This window comes from Salvia hispanica, chromosome 2 (assembly GCF_023119035.1).
Source record: "Salvia hispanica cultivar TCC Black 2014 chromosome 2, UniMelb_Shisp_WGS_1.0, whole genome shotgun sequence".
NCBI lineage: Eukaryota > Viridiplantae > Streptophyta > Magnoliopsida > Lamiales > Lamiaceae > Salvia > Salvia hispanica.
Window position 1 is genome coordinate 6,362,582 of NC_062966.1, and position 13,880 is coordinate 6,376,461.

The 13,880-nt window shown below is 33.6% G+C and overlaps 1 protein-coding gene and 1 long non-coding RNA gene across 5 annotated transcripts; one reads left to right on the forward strand and one right to left on the reverse strand.

Moving 5' to 3' along the window:
* Positions 1-2,823: 2,823 nt before the first annotated feature.
* Positions 2,824-5,617, forward strand: LOC125204680. Of its 3 annotated transcripts, none has more exons than XR_007173610.1 (4): positions 2,824-4,529; positions 4,603-4,683; positions 4,761-4,877; positions 5,134-5,617. It is a non-coding gene; the product is annotated as an uncharacterized LOC125204680 (long non-coding RNA). The 3 variants fall into 3 exon arrangements; XR_007173611.1 differs by having other exon boundaries at positions 2,824-4,148; positions 4,453-4,529; positions 4,603-4,877; XR_007173609.1 differs by having other exon boundaries at positions 4,603-4,877.
* A 1,858-nt stretch (positions 5,618-7,475) lies between these two features.
* Positions 7,476-10,531, reverse strand: LOC125207302 (deoxyribonuclease TATDN1). Of its 2 annotated transcripts, none has more exons than XM_048106582.1 (12): positions 10,406-10,531; positions 10,295-10,315; positions 10,103-10,203; positions 9,715-9,772; positions 9,593-9,636; positions 9,397-9,477; positions 9,150-9,220; positions 8,857-8,967; positions 8,598-8,680; positions 8,298-8,514; positions 7,961-8,044; positions 7,476-7,835 (listed from the first exon to the last, which is right to left on the reverse strand). In XM_048106582.1, exons 1-12 carry the CDS (start codon positions 10,434-10,436, stop codon positions 7,766-7,768), a joined length of 972 nt encoding a protein of 323 aa, XP_047962539.1. In that variant the 5' UTR covers positions 10,437-10,531; the 3' UTR covers positions 7,476-7,765. The 2 variants fall into 2 exon arrangements, with proteins under 2 accessions (XP_047962539.1, XP_047962540.1); XM_048106583.1 differs by having other exon boundaries at positions 10,467-10,513.
* Positions 10,532-13,880: the final 3,349 nt, after the last annotated feature.

The following is a 13,880-nucleotide window of genomic DNA, read 5'->3' on the forward strand; positions in this document are numbered from 1 at the left end:
TTTAATTAATATTATTAATTTATATATTCTTTCTTGATTCACAGCTATATATATAGAAATAAAACTATGCGGCTAGCTCACACAAAACTCTTTTATAATAGGATACATAAATTAGTAATTTTAATTAAAAATAATTTATTGGTACTTAAAAATCTAAATTCTAAATTTAATTTTAGAAAAATAAATCTAATATTGAAATAAAGAAACAAAGTGAAGGATGACAAAGAGAAGAAGAAGATAATTTTAAAATAATATCAGATTTAGTACATCATTGAAATAATATCATATTGAAAAAGCATTTTTAGGTGTAAAAATGGCAAAAAAGGACCGATTTTAAAATAAACCCTTAGTTCATGGACTACTGTAGATATTTTTAAAGTCCATAGACTATTGGCGAGATAAACCCATAGTTTAGGGACCATTTTTGTAGTTCACTCTTTGATAAATGGAGATATTGTTTCCTCCGTTCTCACTCTACTTAATACATTTTCCATCATACATAATATAATTTTCTTATTTAGATATCTCAGGCTACTTGACATATTTCCAAAAAATATAAAATCACCATCGATCTCTTCTTTTTACTCTCTTGAATGGTATAATTGTCATTAGGTTAAAAAACAATAGAGAAATAGCTATATAGAAGTGTTTACCGTAATTGCTCGATAATCTTATTCAATTATATGTCACCCTTTTAATAGAGTACTACAAAGTATGTACACATGGTAAACTTGAGATATTGAATAAAATCAATTCTATTCTAGGATATAATCAACTTATTTTTGGCCTCCAAGTTTATGATTTGATTCTAATATTTTTTTTTTCTTTTTTTAACGCTCTTCCTCAAGTTGATTAGTTTAATATTTAAAAATCAACTAACAAAACACACTTGTAAGACTTCTTGAGTTGACCGCCTTTGTGAGGATGTCTGCCAATTGATCTTCTGACGAACAAATGAAAATTCCACAACTCCATTTTCACTATTCTTATTGATGAAATATCTATCGACCTCTATGTGTTTAGTTCTAGCATATTGTATACTGGTTCTTACATATGTTGATGGAGGTCGTATTGTCACAAAAAAATTGACTCACAATACCCAAAACTTGACGGGTATCGAATGGGCTGTACCCAAAATCCGACAACTAAATTTGCAACCTTAACCTTAATATTTTGGTGGACTTTGACACGCTTGACAAAAACTTCTTCCGACCTGAACATAAAAGAAGTTTGTTTTCTTGTTGAATTGCGAACTAAAACACAAACTGAAAGATTCTTTTGTACACTATTTTAGTATAAAACAGTCATAAAATCTATATACAAATAAAGATGCTCAAAGACTCGAGCTTATCTATAATCTATTAATTTAGATAGTAGATTTGTATAGGAACCTTTTAGGTCTAGCTAGGGTGGTGAATAGTGATCATTGGACGTCTAAATATTTCATTATATATGTTCCATACTTGGTTGAATATTGATGGTTAGAGATAGAAAGGAATATAATGGTAAAAGATATTAGTATTGTATAAAAGAGCCATCCCATTAAAATGGGGACCAATCTCTTTCACAACATTAGATCCCATTTCGATATTTAAAGGCCCTCCACATGTAATCCACTTAATATGCCTAAGTAAACAGTTGGCCGTTGCAAGATTGTCAACATCCCCTTATTCATTTTAACTATTGAATTGAAAATATATAAAGGTGAACAATAAATTAAAATAAATTAACCAATTTTAATTGAAGTACTAGAAATATCAACCAATGATTTTCTCATCCCAGTTTTCTCTAGGTGTTAGTTATTAAATGTGGATATAACCTCCAAGGTGGCTTATTTATTTTTCATTTTATAAATAATTTATCCTGATCTGCAGCTAAATAAAGAAAGATCTAGAGTTATATAAAGAAAGAGGTAGAGTTAAATAATAATTCATATAAAAAAAGTAAAGTTGATTAAAGATGCATATTATCTGCATTCGTGTGCATTTGTCACTATACATATATACTCCCTCCTCTCTCGCTCTCCCTCTCCCTCTCTCCCTCTCTTCTCTCTCTCTCGTGTTGATTTCGTGGTTGTTTTCTTCTCAAATCGGTATGTTTCTCTCTAGCTATCACTTTCTCTCTTCTCCTTACTTGAAAACGAAATATTTCATGCTTTCTTCTCCTTTTTTTATCTCGATTTTAGTGAATAAATAGATGCTACATAAACAAACATCATGAGATTATGAGCTCTAAATCGATCCATATGTTTTTATTTGATTGTACTAATTAATAATTACAGTAGTGAAAAAACAGCTTATACTATATATTTTAAGTCAAATATATGTGCATCGATGATATCAATATTGGTATGGAATTAATAGGTAAACAAAGCCGGCTAACACTTGCAATATCCAAAAATAAATTGGATAAGGTGTCCACTTTTGTTGTGCTCCTTTTCTAATTATCACTATTTTACTTTATTTTATCTTCAATTATTGTCATTGTTTTCCGAAATTGCATAGTTAATTCATCTTCCAAGAATTTTAAAATCCCCGTAGTTAATTTCATTATACTAGTGATTTCCACACACAAAAGAGAAAAAGAAAGTAAAGACATTTTTAGGGTTTGTTGAAATTGGTTAGTGCAGGTGAAAAATGACTTTGCACACTATATTCTTCATTTTATTATAAAACTAATATATAAAAGTAAGACCCACAAATCACTAACTTTTTCAATTCACTTTTTATCACATTTCTTAAAACCCACCCGTGTCGGGTCAAGTAGTGATAAATTATGGTGAACGGAGAGAGTAAGTTATAATATTGTTCCACTTTGAATATATATGATGGGACCCTTAATTAATTTCAATCTCACACTACACATTTTTTAGTTAAAAGAAGCTAATTTGTAGTAGTACTATCTCTAAATGTATCACCTATTTTTTTAAAACGTGGTATCCCAACTTAAACTAAAGGATATAGATAAAAACGTCTTAGAAAATAAAAAAGATTACTGTTTAGCGAATCATTAGAGCCTCAGCAATAGATACTGTAGATTTACGACCATTACTCATACTATATGTATAATCAATTATATTCTACGTAATGTCCTTAAACCCATGTAGATTCAAATTTGTCAACAATTCACTATTCCACCCCATCGCAACTCCGTCTCCTAAAAGTTTCTATTAAGATATATTTTGGTGATATTTGGTAGAGGATATAAGGACAGTAGTATTTTATTTTAAATTCAATTTGTGATTGAAGAAGTGATTCATTAGATTTTATCAATACCCTTCCTCAAATATTTCAATGTGTATCTGCGAGATGTTAGAATATTTTTCTGATCGGTTGGACTAGTAGCCCAAATTTAAATTTCATATATATTGTTGGGGTAGTCATTTTTTTTATTTTGGTCAAGATTTTTGGCCACATTCATCGACCCTATCTAATACCATTTTATAATTCAATAGGGTACCATTCTAAAACCAATTGGTCATATGAGGAGTGACCCATTAGAGTTCCAGTTCTTTCTTTATACCGATGTGTAATATTGTTATACTCTCTCCGTCCTACTGCAAGTGATCAACTATCCAATTTAGGTTGTCCCAATGCAACTGATTGATTTTTTTTCGGCAAAATGCAACACATTTTAACTTAAAAAATGTTTGCCTTAAATTCCGTGCCCAAAAATATTGATCACTTGCAACGAAATGAAGAAAGTATTTATTTATGTTTCAATTGCCAACAAAGTTTTCAAAAAAAATTGTCTAATATATGAACATTATAATATACTCCCTATTTATCATTATTTCAGTTATTTTGCAAGTCGACGGTTTGACCTGTTCTGATTTGTACTTTCTCCGTTCCTTCACAGTTGAGTAATTTTTCCATCTCAAGAAGTTCTTTCATAGTTGAGTCATTTCCATATATAAAATTAACTCATTTTTTCTTTCCTCCTCCATTCTATCTCTTACTTTATTTTTGTTAACTTTATTCATTTTATAGTACTTTTTTTCTTTCTCTTACTTTGTCTACTTTATTACCTACCCACTTAACATACTAAACATTCATTTCTTAAACTCCATGCCAAAAAGAAGTTCCTCAACTATGAAGAAGCGGAGGGAGTCATATTTTAATTGTGGGCATTTCAGCGAGTGGAAGAAAGTAAGATTGACAGATAAGACATAGTTGTAAGATCTGATAATGGCGTATAATCCAAATTACAATTTGCAAGTCATAAATATATATAGTTAGTAACTCTAGTAATTTATGATATTAGAAATTGTACACATTACAAATTATTTATATACTAAATCCTCCATAGTAAATATTGCACATTAAAGGAAACGTTTGTGTTTCTAACGATTATACTAAGTCAAAGTAGTTCTCTGGAAATGATCAATGTTTTGAGTTACAGTGAGCTATTCAATAATACATACTATTAATTACTGAAAGTAATCATGTATAGGTGAGTGTGAAAATGGGAAAAGTCGAGTGCAGGCTGGCGCCGTGGATTATCTAGAGCTTGGATTCGGACAGTCAGTGGTACACTTTTAATAATACTTACTAAAATAATTCTTATTAACAAAGATTAATTAAAATCTGCATTTTCCATCAGATTTGTGCTGCTAAATATCCATATCCATATCCAGCTGATGAATGCTACGGCGTCTACTCATCCTATAATGGGCCTGTTGCGGTAATTGTGTTTGATCATTAATTATAAAATAAAATAATTGTGTCGATAAATGTAGCAGTAGTAAAGATTTATTTCAGGGGCGAATGATACTGGCGATGAACGGAGGCCCAATCTTGGTGAACGCAAAGCAGTACAACGCAATCATGAGGCGCAGGAAGAAGCGTGCCCACGCTCTCAATGTCAACATCCGTAAGGTACGGTTCGGTTCGGTTTGTAAAAAATTACGTACTTCTTTCGTTCCATAGAAGTAGGCTGATTGGGAATTGCACAGATTTTAATATTTAATTGGTACAATAAGAGAGAAAGAAAAAAATGCAGTGGAGGGTGAGATTCATAAATGATAATGTAAAAGAGACATTTCTATACATATATTTAGATTAGGAAATTCAGTCTATTTCTATAGGACCGATTGGAGTATTTTCTATTACGTAATGTGTGTGTTACGTGCAGCCGTATCTGCACCTTTCGCGTCACCTCCACGCAAAGCGGCGGCCGAGGGGCATTGGGGGCCGCTTCCTCAACACCAAGAGCTCGGGCAGCAGCCCCGGATCAGATATGAGCAGCGATCACGAGGTGGGAAATGATTCGGCGGCGCTCCACCTCTTTCAGGCCTTCCACCTCAAGGTCTGATGTGATGACGATGGTGAAGTCATCACCTGGGCAATTCATCCTTGGCTATCTCAACATTGTTTAATTCATCTTTAATTATGTACTTAAGTAATTAGGGCTGTGCATTTTCTCATTAGTTGAGAAATGAGAATGCCAATTGCTCCTAATTGATCTTCTTTAGTGTTGCAAAAATAACAGACTCGTCGAGTCGAGTCTTAGTCCAGTCTTTTATGGTGTTGCTTGTAGTATAAGTGTGTGCTTTGCTGAATCTCTGTAACATATATGCTTGATCTATTTTATTATTCTATGTAATGTAATTATTCAATCTCCTTAGGTTGGAATTATTGTGTGCGGACATACTCCATATAGTACAAGTTCTGGTTATTTATATCTCAAACTGCCCTACATTTTTTAACTATGTATGTAGGGGCAGTTTTCTTACAACACGTTCTGTATTGGTTAGTGTCAACCATTTAGTATTCAGGAAACTAGACAAAAGGTTATCTGCACAACAATCCAGAGATATGTTATAAAAAAACAATTTAATCTCTCGAGTTATTTGCTTCAAATTCCTTTTTCCCATAAAAATATGCGCATTTTTCATTTTCATTCGTCTATTAAAAATGGGTATCCATTTATGGAAAGCTATCCCAATTTATTAGACACATACATCAAGTTATTTACAACTTATACTTTTATCAAAATACTAATAATAATATGAGTCTCACTATCGATTAACATTACTTTAACCACCATTCTCATCCTCTCTATTACTTTACTAATTTTATTTTAATTCACGTGCCATATGATTTGCCCATATTTTTATAGGATAGATGGAGTATTCCATTTTAGGTTGTCCCATGCTATTTGCTTCATTTTCTTTTGTTCTCTCCCTTTTATTCTATCTTTCTCCCTCTTACTTTATTCTATTTCTTACTTTATTCTCTCTTCATTTAATCTTTAAATATCAATTTTTAAATTTCGTGCCTAAAAAAAATGCATCAACTAGCTTGGAATGAAGGGATTACCTTACTCGGCCATGTTTGTTTGGCACGGATTGTGCCATGGGAAAGTAGTCTAAATCCTAATTATTAAATTCCGGTGTTTGGTTTGATAATAAGAAAATCAGGAAAGTAATCTGATTCCTAATTTTTAAATTACTATGTTTGATATGATTTTTTATAAAATAGGGAAAGTAATCATATTCCTAATATCAAGGAAATTTGATGTAAAATCCGGGATTCTTTTTCCTCCCTCTAACCCAAGTATTCTTTTTCCCTAAATCAAAATTGTAGAACTACGTATTCTTCTTATTCTTCTTCGACGGTTTTTCATTCTTAAACTTTTCTTCCTCAATATGGTTCTCAAGGAAAATTATTCTCATGCAAATTTAGTATTCAATGTACAAACTTAGTGTTTCTAACGCCATTTCGATGATTATTATATACATATACACAAATTTAGTATTCAATGTACAAACTTTTTTCTAAAACTTCTTTAATTATTTTTCTTATGTGTTCATAATCTGGTATTAATATTGTAGAAACTAAGTTTTCCCAAAGTCAATTGAACTCGCAATCGATATCTTTAGTTGATTTCAAATTAGCGTATAATATCTTTTGTTTCTTGTTGGGGCTCTCCATACATTGTTGTTTATATAATTTCTCACTTAGTTGTTTCAATTTTTTCCAATTCAAATGAAACAAAAAGTGCAGATTTTGGAGTTTTGCAGAGATTAGGGTTCTAAAAAGATACGATTGCTTCTCCAACTGCATCAGTTATTTCTGATTAGTAATATAATAGTACAACTAAAAGTAGTTTATTTAATAATTTTTATCAATTTATTAGATTATTCCAAAGAAATAAAAATTTATAGTTTTGAAATCTCCAAACACAGTATTTTAATTCCTCGGGATTCATATTTCTAGTAATCGTATTCCTAGGAATGATAAATTTTAAAAACTATAATCCAAGAAATCATATTCCTAAAAATCATAATCCAGGAAATCATTTTCCTTGACAACTTTACTTTCCCATCAAACAAATACGGCCTTTCTGGTATTCTATTTTCTATTTACTTTAACCTTTAAACATTAATTTCTTAATTTCCCAAAAGAAATGTCTCAAATATGACATGGGAATATTCTTTTTTCCAGACTCTTAAAAATTAAAACCAGCTATCGTTAAGTGCAAAAAGTATCTCTCTGGATATAAAATTGCATCCACATCCACCTCAAATTCCAATTTTCTTCACGAGAAAATCAAATTGATTATTTCGTGTTTGGCGGGAAAAAAATGAAAAGGAAAAAACTTATCTTATGTCTGCATAGATTAACAGAACAAGGAGTACATATTTGTGAACATCGGGTTCCAGTTGCCCTTCTCTACACTGCATATGAGATAAAGCTGCATTCCTTCATTTCGCTGATTGAACACCTGTTGGTTCATTTTCGTCGAGAACCAATGATAATCTTCAAGAAATATTCTGACCAGAGGCAAGAATAGCATCCGCGGCCGAATCCAAATCTTGTGGAAAGAAAACCCTGTACAAGGAAGCGATTATTGTTTGCTTATTTATTTTCTGAAGTTACTCTACAGTTGTTTAGTCTGAACATGTGGCATCGAAGAGCATACTACATCGAAGGTTTATGCATCGGGAGAAAAGTACCTGCAGGTGTTGTGGTACATTGTTTTTCCAAGCTGACCAATATCTGCAATACCTTTACAACCAGCCACCACCTCAAGCACTTGCCTGCATGTCATTCAATATGTTGTGTGAAACTCTAATTCGAACAAGAGAGTATACAAGGAAATTAAGCGCATGCGTCTGACATTTGATTAGGTATTTTTTGTTATGAAGAACACAATCACGAAAAAATGACACAAGTCTATATGAGCAGGAGTCATTACAAAGATGCTGGAAATAATCACTAGAATTTAGAACCACAAAAGCAAATCAAAAAAGGGGTATATACAGTTATATTGGGAACTGATTGTGTTCTTACCGCACTAAGCAAGGTTCATTGCGACCTTTGACTATGCACTCTGGGTCATACTTCTCCTTCTTCTTGGACTGCCAAGAAGATTGTACATATTTAATACCAGCATGTGTATTCTTGATTTCACAGTATGGCGAATCAGTTTCAATCATCAGTCGGTCAAGAGGAATTCCTTTCACAATTTCAAGATTCTCGGCTGTTCTCAGGGAGCAACCGTTGAGGCCTACAAAGAGTAAGGAGAAGATTGGAAAGGAAAACCAAAGTAATAAAAGGAATTTCCTCATATCTAGAGCATAATCTATTCACCTATGAATAGATTATCGAATGAAAGTAGACGATCACGATCTTCAGCACTACCGGTAAAAGAGTGAGCAACCCCAGAGAAGAATCTTCCAGAACAATGACAAGGAAAAAAGAGAAGTGATTAAAGCTGTAGCCCTGAAAGAGTATTAGGAAAACAAAGAGGACACGATGTATTTATATGTAAAAGTCTTGGAAGTTTGAGGTTTGGAAGGGGAGCTACATGAATAATCAGCATGAATGAAAAAACATGCAAGGGGAATACCTATGTTTGTTTCGCTCAAGAATATTGCAGAAATCCTCAGCAGCTGCTCGCATGTGGAGAAACATTGGCAACTTCATAGCATGTGCCAACTCAAATTGCTTCTCGAAGTACCTTATTTTAAAAAGCAAGTAGCATAATGAAAGACATGGCAAGTAGTCAATAGAGGTCCCGAAATGACTTCTGCCTCTTTTATCTGATGCAGTTCTTCAAGACGGAGACTAAAGAAGAAAATGGGGAAAATATATATGGAAGAAAGTAAAATGGAAAAACACGTTTTTCAAGCAATCACATACTTTTGTTGAATTTCGGCTGGGCAGAACTGAAGCCTATCATAATCCAATCCACATTCTCCAACTGCCACCACCTTGTTGGAAACATTGATATTGACACAACTTTTTATCAGTTACAAATAACAGGCATAAGCCACCTCACCAGTAAAGAAAAATGCTTCACGTGGAAGTGTGGAACACTTCAAAGGTCTCTATAAGGTCCAAAAATCATTTTTCATCCAAAGAAAGAAGGAAGGGAATAAATCACTACCTTTCCCTTATCAACTCCCTCTCTAGCCAGCGACAAAAGAGCCTGAAAATGTCTCTCTGAATCACCACTATCATCAAATTCCTGGTCCACAACACCAAAGTAAATGATGGAAATATCTCCAGTTAGTTATAACACATAATCAGAGATTACATCAAATTAGGTTCTTCATCAATATAATTTAGGAATGAAAGCTCACTTTACATCTTGTTGGATGTACACCGACTGTGCAGAAAAGTCTTGCTTCAATAATAAAATATCAACATTATTAGCACTTAGCGAAGAATTGTAGTTACAAGTAAATGGAAAGCATAAAACTACCATCAGTTTCAGCAATAGCAAGAGCTTCTTTCGACTCCTCAAGGGATCCCCCTGTCACCTGCAATATTCAACATAATAGGAATCATGTTCCTCATAAAACCACAAAAGAAATATCGAATCGATTTCGAATCCAGTTTTTAAGTCACATGTTATACTGGCTTGTGCACCTTCGAAGAGGTAATGCAAAGACCGAATGTATCGATTTCGATCCATCATTATTTAACCAAAAGCAGTCTTCTTTCCCAATTAATCATAAATCAGTTACAAACATGAATACAAATGAAGGAGCAGAGTTTTCAATTTATCTACTATTAGTAAATCCTTTTGCAAAATGCATCTATGATCTATCTATTTAACTATCCGAAACAGCGCAGAAAAAGTTACTTACAATAATCCGATCGACTCCGGCGCTCCAAGCCCTACTAAGAACAGCGGCGATATCAGCTGCGTGATATTGTTTCCCGTTGTAAATTCCTCTAAACATTCCATCTGGCGATTTGAAGAGTAAATTTAGACTTCAATACATGATTACAACATCCCAAACAGAGGAATCCACATTTTAATTTTTCAGAGTAATAACCTGTGAAGTTGACGGCAATGTCTGCAATAGAAATGAAAAGATAGAATCACAAACTACATTGATAGCATTCGCCAAAGAAATTAAAGTGAAATTGAGGAATGAATTATTTGCCTATCATTCGTAAACTCCCGCTGCTCGCCATACCCAATTCTTTGGAGAGAAACGAGTTTACCTGCTAGTATAGAGTGCAGACTGGATAGGAAGGGCACTTCGAACAAAGTCCCTTGCAGATTTATCGAAAATAAAGGAATGCGACATATAAATCTTAAGGGATTCTCAATAAAATGTTTGCGACATATAAAATGTTGAAAAAGTTATTGGAATGTAGGATCTATTTTTTTATATTGGTTTTATAATAAAATTTTGTCTGTCCCTAAAAATTTGTCACTTTTACTTTTACCATTTATAGTAGTCGACCTCATATTCCACTAACTCATTCTCACTCACATTTTATTATAAAACTAATATAAAAAAGTAGGAACCACATGCCACCAACTTTTTCAACCCACTTTCTATTACATTTCTTAAAACTCGTGCCGGGTCAAAAGGTGACAAATTATGGGGGACAAAGGGAGTACATATTTATCCCCAAGTTAAATTTCTTCTACCTTATATGTCGTCATCTTAACCTAGAATGTGTACTCTCTCCGTCCCACTCTAAATGAATTATTTTTCTTTTATTTGATGACTCACTCTAAATGACACATTTATAAAAATAGAATCATCACTCTCGCTACTTTTTCCCTCTTACTTACTTTATTCTCTTTACTTAACTCACGAAACAATACTACATAAAATCTCATACCAGAATAGTCATGTTCCACTTAGAGTGGGACAAAGGGAGTACTAATTGGGTTCTTGTCTTCATTTTCACCCCTGCTTATTCTTCTCTCGTTCCCGTCCTCTTTATCTAAAGCCCGCCTTTGTGGAAGTTCTTGCAGAACGTGGTTGAGGTCGGAGTGACGGGTAATTATCACGTTGATCATAGTTGATACGCCCTGCAAATCACAGGTTCAGAATTTTAAACACATTGCATAATGTATACATGTGACTAACCGAGGTTGATAGCTATAAAATGATTCTGCAATTTTTTGAGTGTTTAACTGATTTTTTAATGGTATTATTTATCGGATTCAGTTTCGGGCTTCATCTCCTACATCCACAGTTGGGTGTTACTTATGGTGGCTTGCCTTTAATTCTTTGTTTGGCAACCCTTGTTAAGCTTAATAGCAAGTCATGGTTTTCGGTTTGGCCGACTCCTACCGCAGTATATTCATCTTGTATTGTTTGCATCCACCACTTTGAGTTAGACCTTGTTTTAAATCGATGCATTAATTACACGATAGTTTCTTATACTGATTTTGATTTTCTTCTCCTCTGTTATGTAGAAATCCAAAAATCATGAATGAAAGCTATTTTTTACTAAACTCTTTTGAACCCTAGAACACAAGGTAAGTTAACTATATTTGAATCTATGTTATGTTTAGCATGTGATTTCGCTTCATATGTAATTCTCCAAACATGTACACACTTGATCCGGCATATATAGCAGTGCTCTCGGGCATGGCTCTATAGCATGGCATAGTTGGTCCGTGCATGAGGAAGAAATACTTATTTGCACTATGAAAGACCTTGTTGTACGCGGATGGAATGACAACGGTTTTCGGTCAAAATATACTTCTCTAATTGAAGAGGCCATGAAACGAGATTTCCAAAATTCTAACTTGAAGGCAGCCCTCATATCAATTCCAAGCTAACACAATGGAACAAATTCCCTTGGTTAAATTCTCGAACGCAATGGAATGGGGTTTAATGTGCATGGATATTACAAAATTGGCAGTTATAATGATCAATGGGAGCAGATTGTGAAGGTTGTTTCCTCACCTTTATTATTATTGTAATTTTTTCTTGCAGTTGAAATCTGATTATGATTTGTTATCTTGTACTCCCTCCATCCCATAGTAGATGGCACGGGATTTTAGGAGATGTTATTTTGTGTGTTAAGTGGTGAGAGAAAATATAATTTTATAACTGATGTGAGAAGAAAATTTTTTCAAAAGAGGAAATATGACATCTTTTGCGGAACAAACTAAAAAGGAAAGTATGACATCTATTATGGGACAGAGGGAGTATTAAATAATATAAATGTGCTAAGTTTAACTGTGCTTCTACAGCAAGGCAGTAATGCTTGCTTCATGAGATACAAGTGGTGTAGAAGATAGTTTTTGGCAAAGACTGTGCCAACAGTAGTGTGGTTGAGGACACAAATGATTGCTAGTGTGGTTGAGGAGACGCTCTTGATGAGTAGAATCAGAACTAGGTCGACAAAAATAGTGTGGGTCAGTCTATGAAAAATGCAGGGGCTAAAGAGTACTCTACTGCCAACCCAAGCCCTCAACAAGTGCATCTGAGGACACCGGAAGAAGTTAGCACATGACTAAGCACGCATGCCTCAAACGAAGCCAAAAAAAAAAAAAAAAAAAAAAAAAAAAAACTTCGAAGAAGTGCATGATATCCCGTGATTCTATCGGATTGATTGAAATGCTTGAGAAGATGCAAAATGATATTAATCAACGCCTAGACAAGTTGACTAGCCGTGTAGGGTATGCGTTTGATGTTAGCAAATCCCAAAAGACAGTATTCGAGTTATGGGGTACCATTCCAGGCTTATCTATGGTGCAGCAGATCGACATTGTCGAGATTATCTTTGAGAAACGGGAGTGCATTGTTTTGTTTATGTGTCTGTCTAAGAACAGTCGGCTCTTGAAAATCACAGTGCAGTATGAGCTTTCATTATGTGTCTGGACACCGAAGTTTAACTTTGAATTATGCTTTACTTTCCGGTCTATAGTACTTAGGTGATCTTTTGTGATGTAATGAACTTTATATTTTTCATCAACATTGGTGGATTTGGTTTGGTTTTGTTATTTACTAAGACATGGACATGGACTAACACGACCATCTAGCTTAAGGTTATTTTATAATCTATGTTTCGCTGCATCAACTTTATGAATTTTATTGCATTTAATTATTAAATTTGTTGCTTACTTTTCTTTTCCTTTCCTTTTTTAGCATTCTCGTCAATCACGTTCTATATATATAACACAAAATGAGTCTCGTTACTTATATATAAAAAAAGATAATCAACATATTGAACACTTGCATAACTAAAGATAATTAACATTGTTGAACACATGTTAATTAGTTCCATAAAATAAATGCAACGAGACCTAGGGAGCTCCTGCATCCGCAACTTCATTCACATTCCGACTGACTGAAACATCATCATCATCGCTACTATCTCTTGCAAAATGAAACCATCCATGTGTGAAACAGTGATTGCCATCTATTGTTTCAAAGCGGCCGACCATATAGCCCCATGGTGGTTTTCGATTGAACAAATCCCTGGAAGTGGTCTATCAAGTTGGACGATAAAATGTTCAGAGATTTGCTCCACATTGCAAACAATATGTAATGAATAAATGGTCAAATACATCAGAATAAAAGGACAACCCAAACTCATGAGTTCTTATAAGAATATATGAAATGTCCTGGGAAAAAATAGACGAGTGAAATTAAGCGAAGG

Coding starts and splice junctions, on each gene's coding strand:
- LOC125207302 (XM_048106582.1), bottom strand. CDS start 10,436: ATGGCGAGCAGCGGGAGTTTACGAATGATAG. Junction 9,637..9,714: donor TGCTATTGCTGAAACTGATG/GTAGTTTTATGC, acceptor TTATTATTGAAG/CAAGACTTTTCTGCACAGTC. Junction 8,681..8,856: donor CTTGAGCGAAACAAACATAG/GTATTCCCCTTG, acceptor TTGTTCTGGAAG/ATTCTTCTCTGGGGTTGCTC.